This window comes from Melanerpes formicivorus, unplaced genomic scaffold (genome assembly GCF_026170545.1).
Source record: "Melanerpes formicivorus ecotype bairdi unplaced genomic scaffold, bMelFor1.0.p_v2 SCAF_6, whole genome shotgun sequence".
Taxonomy (NCBI): Eukaryota; Metazoa; Chordata; class Aves; order Piciformes; family Picidae; genus Melanerpes; species Melanerpes formicivorus.
Window position 1 is genome coordinate 1928974 of NW_027142358.1, and position 20705 is coordinate 1949678.

The window sequence follows — 20705 nt, forward strand, 5'->3', positions numbered from 1 at the left end:
TGGGTTCCTTCAAGTGAGTGTTCTCTCCTGGCCTCAGTCCCTGTATTTCTGTATTTATTTATTTTTAGTAACATTTTCTTATATGATTGGATAGGGAGTATGCTTTTATTTTCTGGTAATCAGGTTTGAGAACATCGTGCCGTCATCATGCCATTCTACAGGACAATGTCTGAATTCAGAATAGTTCTGGTAAGTCTGCTAGATGGCTTGAAAACACGCTGTTGAATTTCATAGAATCATAGAATCAACCAGGTTGGAAAAGACCTCAGAGATCATCAAGTCCAACCTATTACCTAATATCTTATGACAGCTAAACCATGGCTCCAAGTGCCACAGCCAGTCCTTTCTTGAACACCTCCAGGGACGGTGACTCCACCACCTCCTTGGGCAGCACATTCCAATGGCAAATTACTCTTTCTGTGAAGCACTTTCTCCTCACCTCAAGCCTAAACTGTGACTAAAAATGCAAGGTGTTGGGCTGGGACAAATAAGAAATAGAAAATAGCTGACACTACACCAGACAAGTATCTGGAGGCTAATGTTACTTATTACAATGTCAATACAGATCAACTGTGTAACACTGCTAAACCAAAAAAGGTCATTATTCTTCTGGGATGTGTTAGCAGGAGATTTGTACAAGGTAGATAATTTTCCTCTGTTCCTGTTGCCAAAGAGAACTGCTGGATACTGTCTCTAGGTCTGGACACTGCGTTTTGAGAAAGATATGATAAATTGGAGGGAAGGAAGTAGAAGGCAGTGGGAATAGTATTAGGAAGAAAAGACTTACCAGAAAAGATTAATAGAATTAGGTTTTCTCAATCTAAAAGAGTGGAGATAAGTGAGGGATTTAGTCAATCTTCAGATGAATAAAGGGTTGTCAAATGGAGATGTGTTCTGCATTGGCCAGAGAAGCACAGGCAAGTATGCCTGTGAAAAAAATACTGTGTAGTGGGTTTCTGTTGGAGTGAGACATGTAGCTGAAACTCCCTAGTATTCTTTGCTTCTGTAAATATGCACACTTAGCTTGACTGATTTTTTTTTTTTCATTTCTAATTAAATATAAAACTAAAAAGTATATCAGCTAGGACCAGTTCTTCATCCTCCACCCATGTGCAATATAGAATCATAGAATCAATAAGGTTGGAAAAGACCTCAGTGATCTGTCTACTCCAATGTCTACACTGCTATATTTTTGCTTAAAACATTTGAACACTTAATGTCTCCTTATCCCTTGGCTTCCTATTTCAGATTCCCATTTGCTGTGAGGGAAGTTGTTGCCACTGCTCAAGCTTGGTTCCAGCTAATTTGCTCAGTAGTACATCAGTGGTTTAGCATGAATCTGCATTAATGTAGCATGGTCTAGAGCAACTGAATTCTGCCTGTAGAGCTCATTGCTCCTTTTCTGCCTAAATTCTTTGTTATATGGTGTCCAGTAAAGATCAAAATTGCAGTTCCTACTGTTACTAGATGCTAGCAGGAAAGATGAGCAGCCTTCAAGTACCTGAATGGGGTCTGACAGAAAGCTGGGGAGGGACTATTTACTATGGCTTGTAGCGATAGGACGAGGGGGTATGGCTTTGCATTGGAAGAGGGGAGATTTAGACTGGATATTAGGAAGAAATTCTTTAGAGTGAGGGTGGTGAGACTCTGGAACAGGTTGCCCAGGGAGGTTGTGGATGTCCTCCAGTGTTCAAGGTCAGGTTGCACAGGGCCTTGAGCAACGTGGCCTAGTGGCAGGTGTCCCTGCCTGTGGCAGGTGTCCCTGCCTGTGGCAGGGCGGTTTGAACTAGAAGACCTTTAAGGGCCCTTCCAACCCAAACCACTCTGTGATTCTGTGAAATCAGCTTTAAGAAGAAAGAAATAATGAAAATTTTGTGGGTTCCTCTGTGGCTGTACTCCTAGGCAATAGCCTACAAATACACACTACAATAGCAGTGTGAAGGTTGTCAAGGGGAAATGAAGCAAAGATCTCACTGGCTCTGTGCTCCAGAATACGGACCAGCACAGGCAGCTCTGGCTGGAAAGAGTATTGTTGCTACACATCCCCCACTGTTTACAGGGAGTCCTGCCTTTGTTCTGTATCTGACTGAAACTTCCTCTCCTGGGTCTGTCATTTGCAGTTGTATAACCTTGGTATTTTAATTAAACAACTGAAAGAGAAATGCAGTCCCTGTCCTGGGCAGGCTAGAAGCAGGAGAGCAGGTGTGGCTTGTTCTCCACTGCTTCAAATGGCAAGAGAGCAAACAACCCACTATCCATGGGGCTTCAGAGCCACCACAGCCTCCTCCAGACAGGAAAGTTGCAGGTAAATATGAAAATGAAGCTGATTTGAAGCTGAAGAAGTTATAACCCTTATGTCAGAGAATAAAATACTGGCAGCATTGGGGTGGGGAAAAGAGAAATAGGAATTCTTATTTCTTCTTCTCTGACAGCCATTGCTTGAGTCTGCTCTGCATATCCAAAAGGTGAAATAGCAGGAAGACTTCAGAGTAGTGAGAAGGGCATGGGAAACGGCTATCCTCACTCCAGTTTTGGTACTGGGGCATGGAGGGAAGAGAAGAGGAGAGAGAAGCTTGGAACACAGCCTTTTCCCTTGCTTCTTCCATTCCCATACATCCCTCATGTACTGGTTGAGGAGAGGACGAATAGTGATTGCTGTTGGCTCCTTCTCCTTTATGAGTGAGAGGTTAGGATATCGATTAGTAGACTTTTGTATACAGAGACCTTAGAAGTGGCTTTTAGTTTAAGAAACTGATGGATGTTTAGTGGACCTCTGTGGGATTTTTTATTTATTTTTTCCAGTAAAAGGCTAAATAATTAGTGGGAGGAGAAGGGAAGGAAGGGAGGCAGGAATGCTCTTCAGCTAGGTGATGCAGACAAGGTGCAGCTGAAGGGGGAAGAATACAATATTAGAAGAGGAGATTTTAATTACAGGTTTGGGTTTTTTTTATTATTATTGTTATCCTGCTTGTGATTTTTCAGTTGCTTTCCTTTAAAGAGCAAGTCTTTATGGTGGGATGCAGAAAAGATGTGGTCCCAGGAAATGTTTATCACTAATTTGTTACCACGTGGATTAGGCGGTGGGGGTGCCTGTGCTTCTTTCAACACAAAATGTAGAAGCATCAGAATGTCCAATGCAAAAATATAAACCCAGCTGCTTATCAGTCTGCATCAGTACTTGGAAGATTCAGTGTTGTTTGTTTATATCTTTTTAAGTTGGCAAACTCTCCTTTAAAATATGTGCCTCTTCCCTTTGGAACAGAGGCAGTAAGCCGTTTGGTTTGATGTAAATGAACTGTGAGCAAACCACCTTCTGAAGCGGCAGTGGCAGCAAAGTAGCTTTTGTAGTTCTCTTTCAAACACTCCAGTCAGTGCAGAAGCTGGAATCAGTTCTGCCTGCTCTGTTTTGAATAACAATTCGCTATGTCTGCTTAATAATTTGATGATGATCCTATTGAAATAGCAACAAACAGTTTAAAAAGAAAGCTTCAAGTATATTAGCTTTTACGTGCTGAACCAAGTGACCTCCCTAGCTAGCAGATAAAATCTCAGCCATCAAAAGTTGCAGGAGCTGGAGTGAGGTGATAAAAATTTATGTTGCTGTAAAAGCTTGTTTGAATATATTAGTATTAGACTGTGTAGCCAAGTTTTATCTACATGGAAAGCATATGTTTTGTATTTACTTTGAGGTCCTCTGTGGTTCAGTTGACAGGACACTGAACTGGGAAATAGCTGTTGGGAGTGAGATGTATTTGCAAGACACACTTGGGTGCCTTTTTTTTTTTTAGAGTCCTATTTATAGTTCATTATGGAATCAGAAGAGAAGGAATTTGTCAGTGTGAATAGTGATTAGTTCAGTTTAAATGTGAGGGTGATACATATCCAATGTCCACATGACGAGTTGCCTCATCTGTAGGGATCATGGACTTGCATTGTTGTTTGCTCTGCTGTATGTTGTATTGTTCAGGCTTATACTAAAGGTTAATGCCTGGTGAGATACTCTGTCACATCTATGGGTTGTCCAGGGAGGTGGTTGAGGCCCCATCCCTGGAGGTGTTTAAGACCAGGCTGGATGAGGCTCTCACCAGCCTGATCTGGTGTGAGGTGTCCCCCTGCCCATGGCAGGGGGGTTGGAACTAGATGATCCTTGTGGTCTCTTCCAATCCTGACTGATTCTATGATCTCTAGAGGCTGAGAAACAAAGAACTTCGCTCTGCAAATTAACTGATGGCAGGAAGCTGCTTCAGTTTGGTGTTTCATGGACCTCTGATGGAGAAGCTCTTTAGACTAGTGAGCCTTTACTACATTCCTGCTGACTTCACTGAGCCAAAAACTCTCTAGACAGGCTGTGTGGGGCTTATTCTGCAGAGTTAATCCAATTCTGAAGTGGATTATCAATATCAAATCTCCTTAACCTTAGGCATGCACAGTAAAGCATGACACTTGCATATATGCTCTCCTGGTGGGGATTCCTGCCTTCGTGCAAGCTATTTGTATTCTTCAGCAGCAGTTGTAACATTTATGGTAATGGTTACTGACAGTACACTCATACACAGCAACAGCACTGGCTATGGTCACGACCTGGTTAGATGAATTCAATTTATAGCAGGTGAGTAGTGATGAATTTATATGGTAGTTCTTTACACTGAATTTAAACCACTGCCACTAGAGCCTATTGCTGCACTGTATCTCAGTTCAGTGTCAAGTATGTGTGGATAGTGTGACAGTTCACACAGGTGTTAGGAAAGCATGAGCTCCTTTCTAAGGATTAGCAATCACATAAGCAGTTTGGAAGCCAGTTGTTACATCGATAACATAAATGTGGGTTCAGAGGTAAATGTTTGTGCATACCTGCAGTCAGAAGATTATCCATCAGTGAGCTTTGTATATTTTTGAGGTCAGGGCAAACAAAAAAAAAGGAGTAGAAAGTAAGGAGTAGAATGCAATGCTTGGTGCCATGGTTTAGTTGATTAGGTGGGTTGGATTGGTTGATAGGTTGGACACGATGATCTTGAAGGTCTCTTCCAACCTGGTCTGGTTTGGTCTGTCCTATTCTATTCTATTCTATCTTTTCTCATATGTTTCTAAAGAAAATATCCTAGAATCAACCAGGTTGGAAAAGACCTCAGAGATCATCAAGTCCAACCTATTATCTAACACCTCCTGACAACTAAGCCATGGCTTCAAGTGCCACGTCCAAGCCTTTTTTGAACACCTCCAGGGATGGTGACTCCACCACCTCCCTGGACAGCACATTCCAATGGCCAATTACTCTTTCTGGGAAGAACTTTCTCCTCCCCTCAAGCCTAAACTTCCCCTGGTGCAGCTTGAGACTGTGTCCTTTTGTTCTGTTGGTGGTTGCCTGGGAGAAGAGACCATCCCCCACCTGTCACATGTAGGTTTCAGGTGTGTTATAGGCTTCTTTGTGTTATAGGCTTCTTAGTGTTACAGGATTCTTAATGTTCAGAGCAAAGCCAAGTGTCTTTGTTTCCTTACTTTGTTTTGCAGTAAATGAGACATTGCTCTTCCTGTTTAATCTGCATTTTGCAGACTCTTACTGCAATGCAGAACAACAGCCTACTGTAGAAAATCTAACCTGCAAGAACTTCAGAAAAGCAAATTTTGTTTTAAGAAAGCTCCACCTCTTCATAAATTGAAACCTGAGAAATGTTTTATTCCTGAGGTGTTGAAGTTGAAAGAATATTACAGGTTCTGTTTAAAAAGTACCCAACCCCCAGATCCTGGCAGGTGGGAATACATACTCTGTGTATTTTGCTGAATGAAGTGATTGATGTGTTTGCTAAATTTTCATTTCATTAGCTTTCAAGGAATGATGGCAAATTAATGTAAACACCAATATTGCAGACTGTTTGTATTCGAAGTAGCATGCCACAAGCTACATGGAAAAGCCCCAGCATAGCAGAAAAGCTGACCCAGGCCATCAGGCACTGCTTGTTTAAGGATCAGCTTTGTCAAGGAGGATAATGTGATTATCCCAAGATGCAGGATTGCAAGAGCATAGTGCATCCTGAGAAAGAGCCACCTTGCTTAGCCTGGAGAAGAGGAGGCTCAGGGGAGACCTTGCTGCTGTTTACAACTAACTGAAGGGAGGTTGTTGCCAGGTGGGGCTTGGTCTCTTCTCCCAGGCAATCAGCACCAGAACAAGAGGACACAGTCTCAATGTGCACCAGGGGAGGTTTAGGCTGGATGTTAGGAAGAAGTTCTTCATAGAAGGAGTGATTGGCCATTGGAATGGGCTGCCCAGGGAGGTGGTGGAGTCACCATCACTGGAAGTGCTTAGGAAGAGGCTGGATGGGTTGCTTGGTGCCATGGTTTAGTTGATTAGATAGTGTTGGATTATAGTTTGGACTCAATGACCTCAAAGGTCTCTTCCAACCTGGTTAATTCTGTTCTGTTCTGCTCTGTTCTGTTCTATTCTTCCTCTCTGGAGGGTCTGCATATGCTCCTCTAGACTGTTTAAAACTTGTGACAGGGCAATGCTGCTGCTCTCTCTTAATCACAGCAGGGCAACACAGAAGGTCTGAGGTGGTGAGGTCAGTCTGTGTGGCCTTCACAGGTCCTTAACATCGTACCAGTTCCACATAAGGCAGTGTGGTGGGGCGATGGGAGTTGAAGAGAGTTTGGCAGCCTAAGATTGTTGTACAAGCTGCAGTATGAAGTCATACTTCAGAGTAAAAACTGTGGAGGGTATGGAAAGAAAGCTTAGGAAGATAGATTTACTAAGGGGTATTGTAAGAACCTGGAGAGACAAAAGAGCAACATGTGCAAGAACAGCATTGCTAAACACCTTATGTCTTTTTTTCAGGAGCAAACACCCAGCTATTCACACATCGTGTCAGGAACAGTTTTGTCAGGTACAGGCTAAATTCTGCTCAGCAGTGTGTCTGGGTGAAGCTGGCAAACTCCACTGACATCATCAGCTTTGGCCCACTTGGTAGCTTGCCTCTTACACGACAGCCCTCAAGAAGCACAACTGCCTGGGCTGTTTTCAAAAGATGGCAAATGTGTCAGTTGCCCAAATAGCTAAGGGAGAGGCATCAGAGCACTAGGTTGCTGGGGCAGGGTGTGTTCAGGAGAAATGGAAACCAGGAAATGCTTAATTGTATCGCTTTTGAGAATGCTTAAACTGGAAACTGTAGGCTTCCCCATCAGGGCCCTGGACCACTGCTGGGTCACAGCTCTTTTGCAAGAAATCCTGTGTCAACGTTATTGGTTTCCCTCTGAGCAGGCACAGTTAATACAGGATAACAATTAGAGCAGGTCACTTTTCTTCAGAAGCATGAGAGAATAGGACCTCCTTCCTGGAGAAGGGACTGTTTTGCCAAGTGCCATAGCCAAGACTTTACAGAAGTGATGGTTCCAAGCTGACCTAGGCTGGGCAGTGGTTAAGCTGTGGAAGCCTGTGGCAGGCTTTCTTGTCAAAACTGTTTGTGCCAGGCTTTTTGCCAGATGCAAGGACATTGAAGAGAAGGTATTTTCCTGGATGTTATTTAATAGAATGAGTTTCCCCCTTTCTCTTTCTGTTTTCTAGCAGACTGCTTCCTTCCTTGGTTGATGAACGAGACATATAAATTGATTTTGAAGAAACTGTGTGAAAACTGTGTGCTGATGCTTCATGATCTCATCTGTGAGGAATGAGAGCAAGATAAAATTATGAAAGCCAGCTTTTAAAATGAGAATAACAAATCTTAAATCATGGCTAAACTGCTTAGTGTAATTTCTCAACATTATCAATGTGCAAGAAAAAAGCAAAACAAACTGGTTTAACTCTTTCCCTTTCTGGAGAGGTCTCAGTGTGACTCTCATGCCTTCTGCTGGATGCACTGGCTGTCTTTCATCACAAAAATAACAGCAGCTTAAGCACATTGAGTGGCTGCAGTTTACTCATTGCGACTCTCCCACCCACACTGTGTTCCAGGGAGACTTTCATTTGTACAGTGCAAAAGGTTATTTAAAGAGAAAAGGTTCTTTTGCTTGCCTTTCAAATAGCCACCTCTACATAGCAATAAGTACCAGGGATTTGTTTCTAGACTTGGTATCTGTTTAGCTTTTATCTCCAGTTTAGGATAGCTGAGCAGATTCTGCATTGTGCAGCAGGGTAAATTTTAGTCTTCAGGCTTAAAACAATGTGCTTGAAGCCAAAACCCATCCCAGTGTAAGAAGATTTATTTATTTACAATACCAGTGTCTGCTCTTTGCATCTCTTTTCTCCAGGAGTAAACCACATTTGACTCATAAATCTCCAGGATAATTTACTGCAGTCTGTACTTTTATTTTTGTGCCTGACATTGTGGATCTCCATGGCCGAGTGAGGTGAGGAAAGGCTTCCATTCAGCTGTGGGTGAGATGAGATACAGCAGTGCTAATCTCTAGCACATGTGAAAAATGGATGTAATGAACCCAGAGAACAGAAAGTCCAGATACCAGCAGGCAGCTTCTGTCTCTGAGGCTGCAGGAACGAAAAATGCCTTATGATCATTGCAAGCCGTTGGAGCGCATCTGAGGGTCACAGGAAGGGGTTAACAGCGAACATGCCGGTGTATCCACACACTCTGCTCTGCCCATCAGATCAAACATTTATGAATGAGGTCAGGTGTGCCCCTTCCAGGGGGCTGTCCCCTAAATGTTTACAAAATACTGTTTGAGAAAGAGCTGGGCCAGGCTGAGTTACAGCCTGACATCTCTAATGTGTCAGAAATGTGACATAACAGATTATGCCCCAGCATTGGTGGGGTTCAGCCTGGCTCCTCAGTTGAGCCTCAGATGCTATTAATAGTAACACACTGAGTCATAGAAGCAAGAATGTCAGACTGCCTGGGCTGTGCTTTTCTTACATGTTAGGCTGCTAACAATAGAAAGCCAGCCTAGATTTGTTAGAGTAGAATAACTGTTTTTTTTAACATGCATGTGCTTGAATCTCTCTCTCTCTTCCTCTCTCTCTTAGTTATTTATCTGTTGAAGAATGTCACTGTGTAGGAAAAATCTTTTGGGTGAGGCAGACTGGCTTGTTTCATTCCTTTCTGACGTTCTGGGTGGCATTTCTACAAAACATTTAGAATTTATTTACTGCAAATATTTTTAACAGTGCATGCCTGCTCTGATTTTTTTCCAGCAGGTATCAGCCATCTGCTGCTCTGTCTGGCTGATGCCTACAGCTTGTTTCTTTATATTAATTTCTCTCTCCCTACATATAGTAGCATTGAGAAGGAATTCCCCTGTGGAGGTGTAAGCTCCAGTTCAAGTCCAGCTTTCAAAAAATAGAGGTTCCTCCAACTCTTGGCTGAACAAAGGTTTTGCTTTAGGATGCAGGATAACTGTAATTGCACTGCCATGATGTAACTTAAAATCATAGAATCAATAAGGTTGGAAAAGACCTCAAAGAACATCGAGTCCAACCTGTCACCCAACAACTCATGACTAACTAAACTACAGCACCAAGTGCCACGTCCAATCCCCTCTTGAACACCTCCAGGGATGGTGACTCCATCACCTCCCTGGGCAGCCCTTCCCAATGGCTAATAACTCTCTCTGTGAAGAACTTTCTCCTCACCTCCAGCCTAAATCTCCCCTGGTGTAGCTTGAGACTGTGTCCTCTTGTTCTGTCATAGGTTGCTTGGGAGAAGAGACCAACCCCCACCTGGCTACAACCTCCCTTCAGGTAGTTATAGAGAGCAAGAAAATCCCTGAGCCTCCTCTTCTCTAGGCTAAACAACCCCAGCTCCCTCAGCCTCTCCTCATAGCACATTTGGCACTGAGTTGTGGTCAGTTTGAAGCTGTAGCCCACTGAATCTGCCCATAATCTAGCCCACAGTATCTTTATATTTGACCCAGTTCACTGCTCCTGAGGTCACCTCTGTGTTTGTCAAGGCAATTCATTTCCCTTTGTCATTTTCTCCACCTGTAAACCCCCAAATGCTAAAATTTACTGGCCAAGCAAAGGATGGTTTGTAGTGGTGAAGTCACTGGTAGCTAGCTAAAGTGAGGAAAGAAGTCAGCTATAAATAAGGGAAAAGTGTCATACAGTAAGAGTGACAGAGGGTCCCAAAAAATCTTGATAGTGGCAATACCTCTGCATTTAAAATAATGTGAAGTGCTTTTAAGTGGCCATTCAGGGCTTTGATTAATCATATTTCCAAACTTTTCTTCATACCCCTGAAGAAAAGTGTGCTTCTAGAAGACAGGCTTTGTTTCTCACCTGACTCTGACCTGCATCTTTTACTAGAAAACAGAAGTATTCTGGATCTTGCTATAAGCCAGTGAGACTTGGCAGTATTGTAAATGATTGGTATGTTGTTGAGGTTTGTTTTTAACATCAGATTACTGATCTGTCTTTTCTCAGGCAGAGTGTACTGTCTAGAAAACCATACATTGAAAGGTCAGTTTGATGCCCAGCTCCACCCCTGGTGCTTTGTCTTGGGGCAGGGGGGGTGGGTGAAATTCCCATCCAAGTGCTGCTGTTCCAGCAGGCTGCTCTCTTCTCAGCTCCATGAGAAGCTATGGATATCATCTCAGCAGAAATAGCATGAGAAGTGTTGTAGTTTACCACTCTTTGGTATTTCAGAATACAGTGTGTTCTTTGACTCACAGCAAGGATTTTTCTCTGTGATACTGCCTGGCTACATGTCAAAGCCCAGGTGCTCACTGAGCAGTGACTGTTCTCAGTTTTATTATTCTTGGTGTTATTTCAAGGTAGTGAATAGTGTCAGTTCTCCCAGCTTGCACAGGTTATAGGGTACTCTCTTCTGTGCTATGGTCAGAAGGCATGGAGAGACTATTTATAGCATGTTTAGTGGTCTACTAATTGGCATTTGGTAGCAGCTTTAGAGTGAAACCGGGAGTGCATAAAACACTTCTCTCCATGGAAATGCCATTGTGCCACAGCCTGCCTCAGCACTTGCCTGTGTTCATCTTTTATTTCTCCTCTTGATCCTGGCTCTGTTTGAGTAAATAAAATAATAGGAGACTTGGAACCCCCACTTCAGCTTTCTGTTTGTGTTTGAACAGCTCTCCTCTCCCACATCTTCTCACTGGCAGCCTTTTGCCAGTCATTCGGAAGCAAATTACATTGCCAGCTCGGTTCTGCGAGGGCAGAGGAATGCAAGGTGGTGTCAGAGGCTGGAAACGAGGGACAGTGGAATTCGGCATTTGTTCCACAGCAGCAGCTGTAGCTGGTTGTTTCAGCACAAGGGGCAGAGTCCGCGTGCAGGGTGTGAGCTGCCATTAGCCATAGGAAAAGACCACAGTGGAAGAAGATAAGAGGCACGAGAAGGAAAGAGAGAGTGACGAGCAATCCAGTGTGACCAGATCTTGGGGGAAATCACAGATCACGGTATCACTAAGGTTGGAAGAGACCAAAATCTGACTGAGGAAAAGAATTCTCTGGAATAAGCTGCCTCTTTTTTTTTGTGGTGGTTGTTGTTGTTGTTGCTTTTTCAGTTCAACCCACCTCAGCCAAACACTGCAGGAGAAAGGATTGTGTTTAAAGTACTTCAGCTAATTCTTGCTGCTTTCACTACGAAGAAAATTTATTTGCCATGGTGAAAGAAAAAGGTAATTATGTTTATTGATAGACTGGAGTTGAAACAACCTAAGGTGCCAGCCAGGATCACCTAAGGTTTAAACCTTCATATTTAACACAAAAAATGCTTTGATTGACAGTTACTGTTTTCCCTTCCTATAAAACTGATGTGCCAAGCCCTGCAGTGGGTTGCACTGATTATCTTTGTACCTGCTTTAGTAAGGGGAGGATATGGAAGACACCTAATTTAGGGCAGTTGCACAGCTGGGTTCCTTCAGTCTGTACCTCTATGCTTTTTTTCATGTGATTTAACTCATTTGCTGTTGACTGTGTTACCTCTGTGTGCTACAGCTCGGAGAGCTTTGACCACTGAAGCAGTTAGCTTAAAATTTCAAAGACAAACATTGATATATGCAGCAAGTCTGGACTTGTAAGGGTCATATTTTACCTTTTCATGAAAAAAAATGGATTTGGAATTTTGCAGCAGTGAATTAGAGATCAGTTTCAATTACCCGTGAATACCTGGAAATAGAATTTTAAGCATCCCACCAAAGTATTTGCTAGTCAAAGAATTTAGGAAAGGCTGAGGGTGTTTCCTTGCATTAGTAGTGGTCTGTGACATTTATTATACTATGAAAATGTGTGATGCCTTCTGAATTGTATTCCAGTAGTGGAATGGATGTGAGCTTGAAGCATTACGTTATCATAGAGAGATTTGGGCTTTGTCTCTGTTTTGTGAAGGGGAGGATCTGTGCTCTTTAATTGTGAGGATTGTGTGAGAGATGACATGGGGTAAATTCAAACTAGGGAAGAAAGATAAATAAGTAGTGAGGAATTTTTCAGCTGTGAGCACCCAAATTATATGAAAAAAATAAAATAAAAGTGAATGCAGCTTCCTGGATGTTTGGATTGAAGTGAGCAGACAGATGCCTTGATAGCTTGCCATAGTGTGGCAGATGTGTCAGGAGAGTTCTAGTCATAAACATTACTGCCATTTTTTGTTGATGAGAAGCAATAGCCCAGCATAAATACTTTTGGCTACTTACCAGATTCAAGATCCATTCCTTCAAATTTCCAGGATCTGGGTGAATTGTTGACCTGCTACACCCCACCTCACCCCCCCCAAATCCTTGCACCTGCAGGTTTCAGGATGATTTGAATCAACTATGCCACTCACCTTTCCAGAGAAGTGTGCTATCTCAGCTATCAGAATTGTTGCTTGTTCTCTAAGATAGATATTAAAATTGGGCTGCTGATTTTCTTGAAGTATACATAAGCTGTGAGTAGCCTTTTTTGCTCTGCTCTCATTTCAATATGCTTCTGCTCCCCTCTCAGCTGATGCACAGTTCCTTGTGTTCCACGGACTGTACATTAGGGGTACTCTGTAAAGTGAGTTTTAGCACCTTAAACATTGAAAGCTGTCATGTGCCTGTAAGCAAATTCAAACAAGCCCAGCATGTTTATTAAAGTCTCTTGGAAGAAAACCTCCTGGAATCATGGGGAAAGTTGACAGTGAATGGTTGAAAATGTGCAAAAAAGTTGCTTCCTTTCCTCCTCCCCACCAAGCTGAATGCATTATTGACAGTGGCTATTAATATTGATGTTGGATATAAATATTTTTCTCTTCACACAGATAGTGAACTAAAATAACTAACTGCCTTCTTCATGTCGTATCTCATGACTGCAGAGTGAGAAAGGATAGCATCTGCTAAGTGCTTTGCTTTTCTACTGTATTACTTTCAAATAACCTCTGTAGCAAGGTTCTGTTTCATTATTTCTTGTCCTTTTTTTTCTTTTTCCTCTCCTTTTTTTCACCATCCACTATACCCCCTCCCTCATTTTAGTCAGAAGGTCAGGAGTTGGGGCTGTTCAGTCTGGAGAAGAGAAGGCTCTGAGGTGACCTCATTGTGGCCTTCCAGTATCTGAAGGGGGCCTACAGGAAGGCTGGGAAAGGACTTCTCAGGATCTCAGGTAGTGATAGGATTAGGGGGATTGGAATGAAGCTGGAGGCAGGGAGATTCAGGCTGGATGTGAGGAGGAAGTTCTTCACCATGAGAGTGGTGAAGCCCTGGAATGGGTTGTCCAGGGAGGTGGTTGGGGTGCCGTCCCTGGAGGTGTTTAAGCCCAGGCTGGACGAGGCTCTGGCCAGCCTGATCTAATGTGGGGTGTCCCTGCCCATGGCAGGGGGGTTGGAGCTACCTGATCCTTGCGGTCTCTTCCAACCCTGACTGATTCTATGATTTCTAGAGGCTGAGAAACAAAGAACTTTGCTCTGCAAATTAACTGATGGCAGGAAGCTGCTTCAGTTTGGTGTTTCATGGACCTCTGATGATCCTTGTGGTCCCTTCCAACCCTGACTGATACTATGATGATACTATGAGTTACCGATATTTTGAAGCCGCTGCAAGTACTGCTCTCCAGAGCGATACCCTTGCAACATGCAAGGCAGTGTAATACAGCTGGTACCTTCTGTTTCAGCTGGAATTGCTGTTTGGACAAGCTGAAAATGCATTCAGTCTAGTGTCATTTCATGAACATGTTAACTAGGCACTGGAGGGGCTGGTTCCAACCCGGACAAAAACCCCATGCAATTCCAATTCACTGAATTGCAAACCAGTTAGTAACAGTTTTTAGCAAATTAGCATGCTTCATTATGCTCATATTGTAGAATGGTTGCAGTGTCTGCCTGGTTAGTTCATACACACACAAAAAAATCCTGAGGCCAGGGTGTTTTCTGCTGACACCAAATGGCGCTTCCTAAATTGCGTCTGACTGATACCACATTTCCATGTCTCTGCCTGTGTGCTTATCTCTTTCCAATTATGAGCCCTCATTATCTAGTTACTCAGCTAAATTATTATCCCTGCGTTGCATCCGAGGGCAACTTTCTCTCTTTATATCCCTTGACAGAAAGTTTGCATATGCATAGGCCTGCCTTGTTATTAATTCTCTTCTGCAATTTCAAACCCACGTGGAATAAGCCAGGCTCTTGGTGCTTCTGTATTGAGGTCGGCGTGTGAATTGGGAGCCTGCTGGCCATGTTGCTGGGTGATTTAACTGTTGCAGCATCGTCCTTACCCAAGCCAAGACTTCAGCCCTGATTCTTGATTTCTTGAACAGTTGATAGGAGGGCTATCCTGACAGCCTGTGACACAATGTTGGGAATCAGTTTTGTACCTGATGAGATCTTGGATTAGATCTTAGTATCATTCAGGGTTGGAAGGGACCACAAGGATCATCCAGTTCCAACCCCCTGCCATGGGCAGGGACACCCCACACTAGATCAGGCTGCCCAGAGCCTCATCCAGCCTTCACTTAAACACCTCCAGGGACGGGGCCTCGACCACCTCCCTGGACAACACATTCCAGGGTTTCACCACTCTCATGGTGAAGAACCTCCTCCTCACATCTAGCCTGAATCTCCCCACCTCCAGCTTCATTCCATTCCCCCTAGTCCTATCACTACCTGAGATCCTGAGAAGTCCTTCCCCAGTCTTCCTGTAGGCCCCCTTCAGATACTGGAAGGCCACAATTAGGTCACCCTGGAGCCTTCTCTTCTCCAGACTGAACAGCCCCAACTCCTTCAGTCTGTCCTCATAGGAGAGGTGCTCCAGCCCTCTGATCATCCTTGTGGCCCTTCTCTGGACATAGAATCACAGAATTGTTAGGGTTGGAAGGGATCTCAAGGATCATCTAGTTCCAACCCCCTGCCATGGGCAGGGACCCCTCACACTACCTCAGGTTGCTCACAGCCACATACAGCCTGGTCCAGGGATGAGGCTTCCACCACCTCCCTGGGCAATCTGTTCCAGTGTCTCACCACCCTCATGGGGAAAAACTTCTTCCTAACATCCAATCTGAATCTACCCACTTCTATTTTTTTCCATTCCCCCTAGACCTATCATTACCTGACACCCTAATCATACATGAAAGGAGAATAGTGTGTATTCATGCCAAAATTCTGCATGCTTAGAAGGTTGAGAGGAAAAAAGAGGAAAGCCTAAAAATTTTTTGGGGGATTAGGAAGCAAGTGCAGAGGCTTTGTAAGTTCTGCTCTTCACATTGTGATTCTGTTGAAGGGTAGGTGCTGGCACCTACTGGGTACCATGTTGCAGTAAGCTAGGTGGTGTTTCCAGGTTCTCACAACTGTCTCTGTGAGTATTCAATTGGTGCTGGCTTTTCCAGTCAGCAATACAAAAGATGTAGTACATCAAAATGTTAAGAAGTTTTCCCATGCAATTTAGCCTCTGGTCTAATTCAGTCTTGCAGACAGACTTAGTGATCACAGGATGTCAGGGGCTGGAAGGGACCCAAAGAGATCATCAAGTCCAACCCCCCTGCCAGTGCAGGACCATAGAATCTAGCTCAGGTCACACAGGAATGCATCCAGATGGGCCTTGAAAGTCTCCAGAGAAGGAGACTCCACAACCTGGTGGAGTCTGGTGTTTCTTCATACTTTTGATAAAGCATGATACCAAGAGTTAGTATCATAGTATCAGTCAGGGTTGGAAGGGACCACAAGGATCATCCAGTTCCACCCCCCCTGCCATGGGCAGGGACACCCCACACAAGATCAGGCTGCCCAGAGCCTCATCCAGCCTGGGCTTAAACACCTCCAGGGATGGGGCCTCGACCACCTCCCTGGACAACCCATTCCAGGGCTTCACCACTCTCATGGTGAAGAACCTCCTCCTCACATCCAGCCTGAATCTCCCCACCTCCAGCTTCATTCCATTCCCCCTAGTCCTATCACTACCTGAGATCCTGAGAAGTCCTTCCCCAGCCTTCCTGTAGGCCCCCTTCAGATACTGGAAGGCCACAATTAGGTCACCTCAGAGCCTTCTCTTCTCCAGACTGAACAGCCCCAACTCCTTCAGTCTGTCCTCATAAGAGAGGTGCTCCAGCCCTCTGATCATCATAGCCCTGATACCCCTTAAGGTTATAACTAGGAAGATTGTTTTTATGCTTGCAGTAGCTCCAGTCTTGTCTTTGCTTACATTTGCATAGCCCAAGAGCTGTAGTCTCCAAGGCAGCTTTTAATCTAACTTTTTCTGTTGTTGAAAATGGAACTGCTTTAGATGGGGTTATCCTTGAAGAGCATGCAAAATGTTCCCTGTGTGTTAATTTAAAGGTGTTCTCTCTCTTGAACATTGCCTTTCTGTCTACTTGCAATCTTAGCATCTGTTCCCAGCGTGTTTAATAATGGAATTTGGTGCTGTCACGATCTCAGTGCCATGGTTGTTAATGAAACATGGTCTTGATCTGAACTCATGACTTTGGAACTTTTAACCCCAGGTGACCTGGGGAAATCTCCCAGTTTGCTGCCTGTGGAGCACATGACAAGATTATGCAACCACAGCGTCGGCAGGGGGAGGGCTGGGCTGGGCAGCTTTGTTTTCTTTTTGCTTCAGTTTACTTACTTTTAAAGTTCATTCTGCTCCATGTTTTGCTTTTGGTGATTGGCACTTGAGGTGTTGTTTTGATTAAGTCAATGTGCTACCTGGTACAAGCCAGGGAAAAGGCATTTGATAAACATGCATTTAGCTCTTGAAGTGCTAAACGATAGAGCAGTTCTGTGTTAGAGAGTCTTAAGGTGACCTTGGGGAAGTAATTTGATCTCTCCTTGTGTTAATCTGTGAAATGAGGATAAGAACATTCCTCTTGTCTGCCTTGGTTATTTGAATTAGAAGTCTTTGGAGCAGAGGGTTTCTTTTCCTTCATTTCACAGCTATAACAAGGAATTCTTAGTCCTGAGGTTTAATTGCTTCCACTTGTGCTAAAGTCCAGTGGTAGGTGGCTATCTTCTAAACATCTTACTATTTTCTAAAGGCAAAACAGCTGCAGAGGAATTAATGTTTTTGTTGGCAAATTTAAGGTGCTGCATCTCTCTCTCTAAATTTATTTTTAATAGTAGGTTTCAAATTGCAGTTCTGGGTGTGCAGCACTGATAGTGAGAGAAACAAAAATAACCAAGGAGATGGCAGCTCAGGCACTGCATGTTTGCTGGAGTTAGTATGTTTTTTGTAAATTGCACTTGGTTCAAATGAGGGTACAAACACTCACATCCAAGGAGTCAGGCAAGCACAGCCTGCAGCCCTATCATGCCTTGCCTAATGGCTTCCCCAGTTCTCCAGTAGTGAAATTCCATACATTCCTTGCATACCAGCTGCATATAGGAGCCAGCTCTCTGAGGATACGATGGCAGCTATTTTACACTGAAAAATGGGAGAACTTGAGCTGTTGATCTCACTGGAAGGGAGGGCTTAGTGGGGTTAGTCCTTAAATATTAGACCGCAGACTTCATGGGCTCAGGAAGCAGTAGAGGCAGTTAAGCTGGTCCTCCATCTGAAACCTTTGTGGACCAAAACAAACCCAGTTTTGAGTAGAGGAGATTCAATCTAATTTAGTTGCAATTAATGAACTTTTAGTTACTAATCCTGGTGTTGAAAAGAAAAGCAAGCAAACAGATTTTGGAAAAACATGCCTCAGCTTCTCCATCCCCTTTTTCTTCTCCATTCCCCTTGCCACACACTATACTCAGTACCATCAGTGGGGTGAGGGTGACACAGGAGGCTGGGGTTGGTGCATTCTTGTTCCTTTTTTGTTGCTTCTTTTTTCCTTTTATTTTGTTGCTTCTTTTTTCCTTTTATTTTGTTGCTTCTTTTTCCCTTTCTGTCCCAGCTAAACCAGCTTGGTTTGCCTCAGCATTTCTTCTGCCTTGCTGGCCCTCCTGCCGTCTCATTGTCTCCTGTGTCTCCTCCATTTTTAGACGACTCTGCTGCTCTGGCATCTCTCTTGCATCTCCCGCTGAGTGTCTACCCTTTCAATGTTTACTGCCCCTTTTTATGTATATGTTTTTCCAGAGGTGCTATGTAGAATCTTAGAATTGTCAGGGTTGGAAGGGACCTCAAGAATCATTCAGTTCCAACCCCCCTGCCATGGGCAGGGACACCTCACACTAGAGCAGGTTACTCACATCTAGCCATGTCCAGCCTGGCCTTAAAAACCTCCAGGGATGAAGCTTCTACCACCTCCCTGGGCAACCTGTTTGGGTGTCTCACCACCCTCATGGGGAAGAACTTCTTCCTAGCATCCAATCTGAATCTACCCATTTCTAGTTTTGTTCTATTCCCCCTAGTCCTATCATTACCTGACACCCTCAAAAGTCCCTCCCCAGCTTTCTGGTAGGCCCCCTTCAGATACTGTTTTCTTCTGGTTCTATTTTGATGTGCAGTGTGTCAATTTTATCCATTGCTGAGCTGGTCAGAACCAACTATGACCCACACAATGCACTCCATGAGGACCTCCTACACAGGTCACCATTGCAGCACCCTCACTACCAAAGACCTGCTAGTTAGCTTGAACACAAGCGACTAGGCTGCACATTATATGGTTGTTTCCCTTGGATGGGAATTCAAAGGCAAAACTGAGTCTTGGCATGGTGAAATTGGGCATGTTTAAATTACATTAGACTCTATTTTTTTCCAGAAGAGAGGTAGGAAGCTTAGTAGGAAAGAACTTGTAAGTTAGGATGATAATTTGGCCTGCTACTGTAGGGTAGTCAATTCTTTTCCCCTGGTATGCATTAATTTTTTCCATAAAAAGACTACATTCCATTAATCAAAAATGTGCTGTGCCCTTGGGGTGGGAGAAGCCAGAGAGCAGCATTTTGATGTTTCTGGGGGCAATCCATAACTAATTTAGAAAAGGATTTCTTATTTTAAAAGTTGGTTTTCCACCTAGAGCACAGTCAGGGTCCCCAAAAGGATGACTAATCCTTGCCTTCGTTGAGCCTGGATAGCTTTCAGGCTCACGAGGGATCTGGCTGAGGGGAACACTTAGGCATTGTCTTGGCTTACTCTGTTCAGCAGAGTACCTTGTTGAGTCTAATTGATTCACTGGGATTTAAGCTAAGTAAGTGCTTCAGTGTTGTCTCAAAGTCAGCTCCATTGTTGGAGGCTTGCTGATGTTTTTGCAGTGTTTTATTAGTGACAGTGATTTTGTGATGTATGTTAACTGTGTTGTGGTGTCAGAGACAGCTCTGAAAGAAATAATCCTGGCTTCTCTATGGGCTTGTCATAAAGTGCTATAAATCCAGTTAGGATGGATACCTTGTGCACCTCAGTCATGTGTGCTGCCTGCTATTGCGTGCACAGGGACAGGAAAACAGGAGCAGGAAAGCTGAGGAATCTCCTCAAAGCTGTGAACTGAGAGGTGCTAAAATAAGGGTCAAGCCAAGCAGTGCCAGCTGTTGAGAAGTGTAGTGTTCTTGCATTTATGCTATAGGAGAGCCTAGCAGGCAAGGTTCAATAAACAGTGTCAACAGGAGAGCTCTTGAATTCCCACTGCTGTTAGCACCAGTTCAGTAGAATAGATCAGAATAGAATTAACCAGGTTGGAAAGGACCTTTGAGATTATCAAGTCCAACCTATATGTTAGGTGACAGGTTGGACTTGATGACCTCTGAGGTCTTTTCCAACTTTACTGATTCTATGATTCTATGTTTCTATCATCCAACACCATTTAATCAACTCAACCATGGCACGAAGTACCCCATCCAGTCTCTTCTTAAAGACCTCCACTGATGGTGACTCCACCACCTCCCTGGGCAGCTCATTCCAATGACCAATCATAAACAGCAGGAGAATTGGGTTTTAGAATTAGTGTTCTGATATTGACTTGCCTGAAAAGGGCATTTAATTCCCTTCTCTGTGTGGAATGCTTTTGACAGCCTCAAAAAAAGGAAGCATAGGGGAACTTGAAACTAGAGTTCACTGCTGCTGGCTGAAATCCCCACATGAGTTGCTGTTCAGGTGGCAAGGAGGTGTGTTTGACATTTGAGTGATATTCTAGGTAACCACCACTCATCACTAAGGCAGAATTTCCATGCTGTCTGGAAAAAGCAGTTGCTTTTTCTGCTAACTTCAGCAACTTGCTTTTGTGCAGCCTTGAGGATCCTTGAGGACTTGCAGTGAATAATCTGAAAATTCTGTTTATTAATTCTTTTGAGTAAGACTCTGAGACGGACGTCAAGTGATGTCCATGAGATAGTTGCTCAGAGTACTCTTATGGGCATTTGAGTTTCTGATTATTCTTGTCCTATGTTAGAAAACAACAACCCCAAACCACTCCTGTGAAATAGTGGCTGGATCTTTTTGTGTCTGAT

The 20705-nt window shown here is 43.7% G+C and overlaps 1 protein-coding gene across 11 annotated transcripts in view; it reads left to right on the forward strand.

The window, feature by feature from the left end:
* ABLIM1 (actin binding LIM protein 1) overlaps window positions 1-20705 on the forward strand; it is a 229556-nt gene that overhangs the window by 79643 nt on the left and 129208 nt on the right. Inside the window, exon 1 of one of the 11 annotated variants that reach the window (XM_068139312.1) lies at window positions 11052-11571. The exons of the other annotated variants lie outside the window; for them this stretch is intronic. Coding sequence (XP_067995413.1) covers window positions 11556-11571 — 16 coding nt within the window. The 5' untranslated portion in view covers window positions 11052-11555. Of the gene's footprint in view, window positions 1-11051; window positions 11572-20705 lie in introns of those variants that run through there. 11 annotated transcript variants of the gene reach the window in all.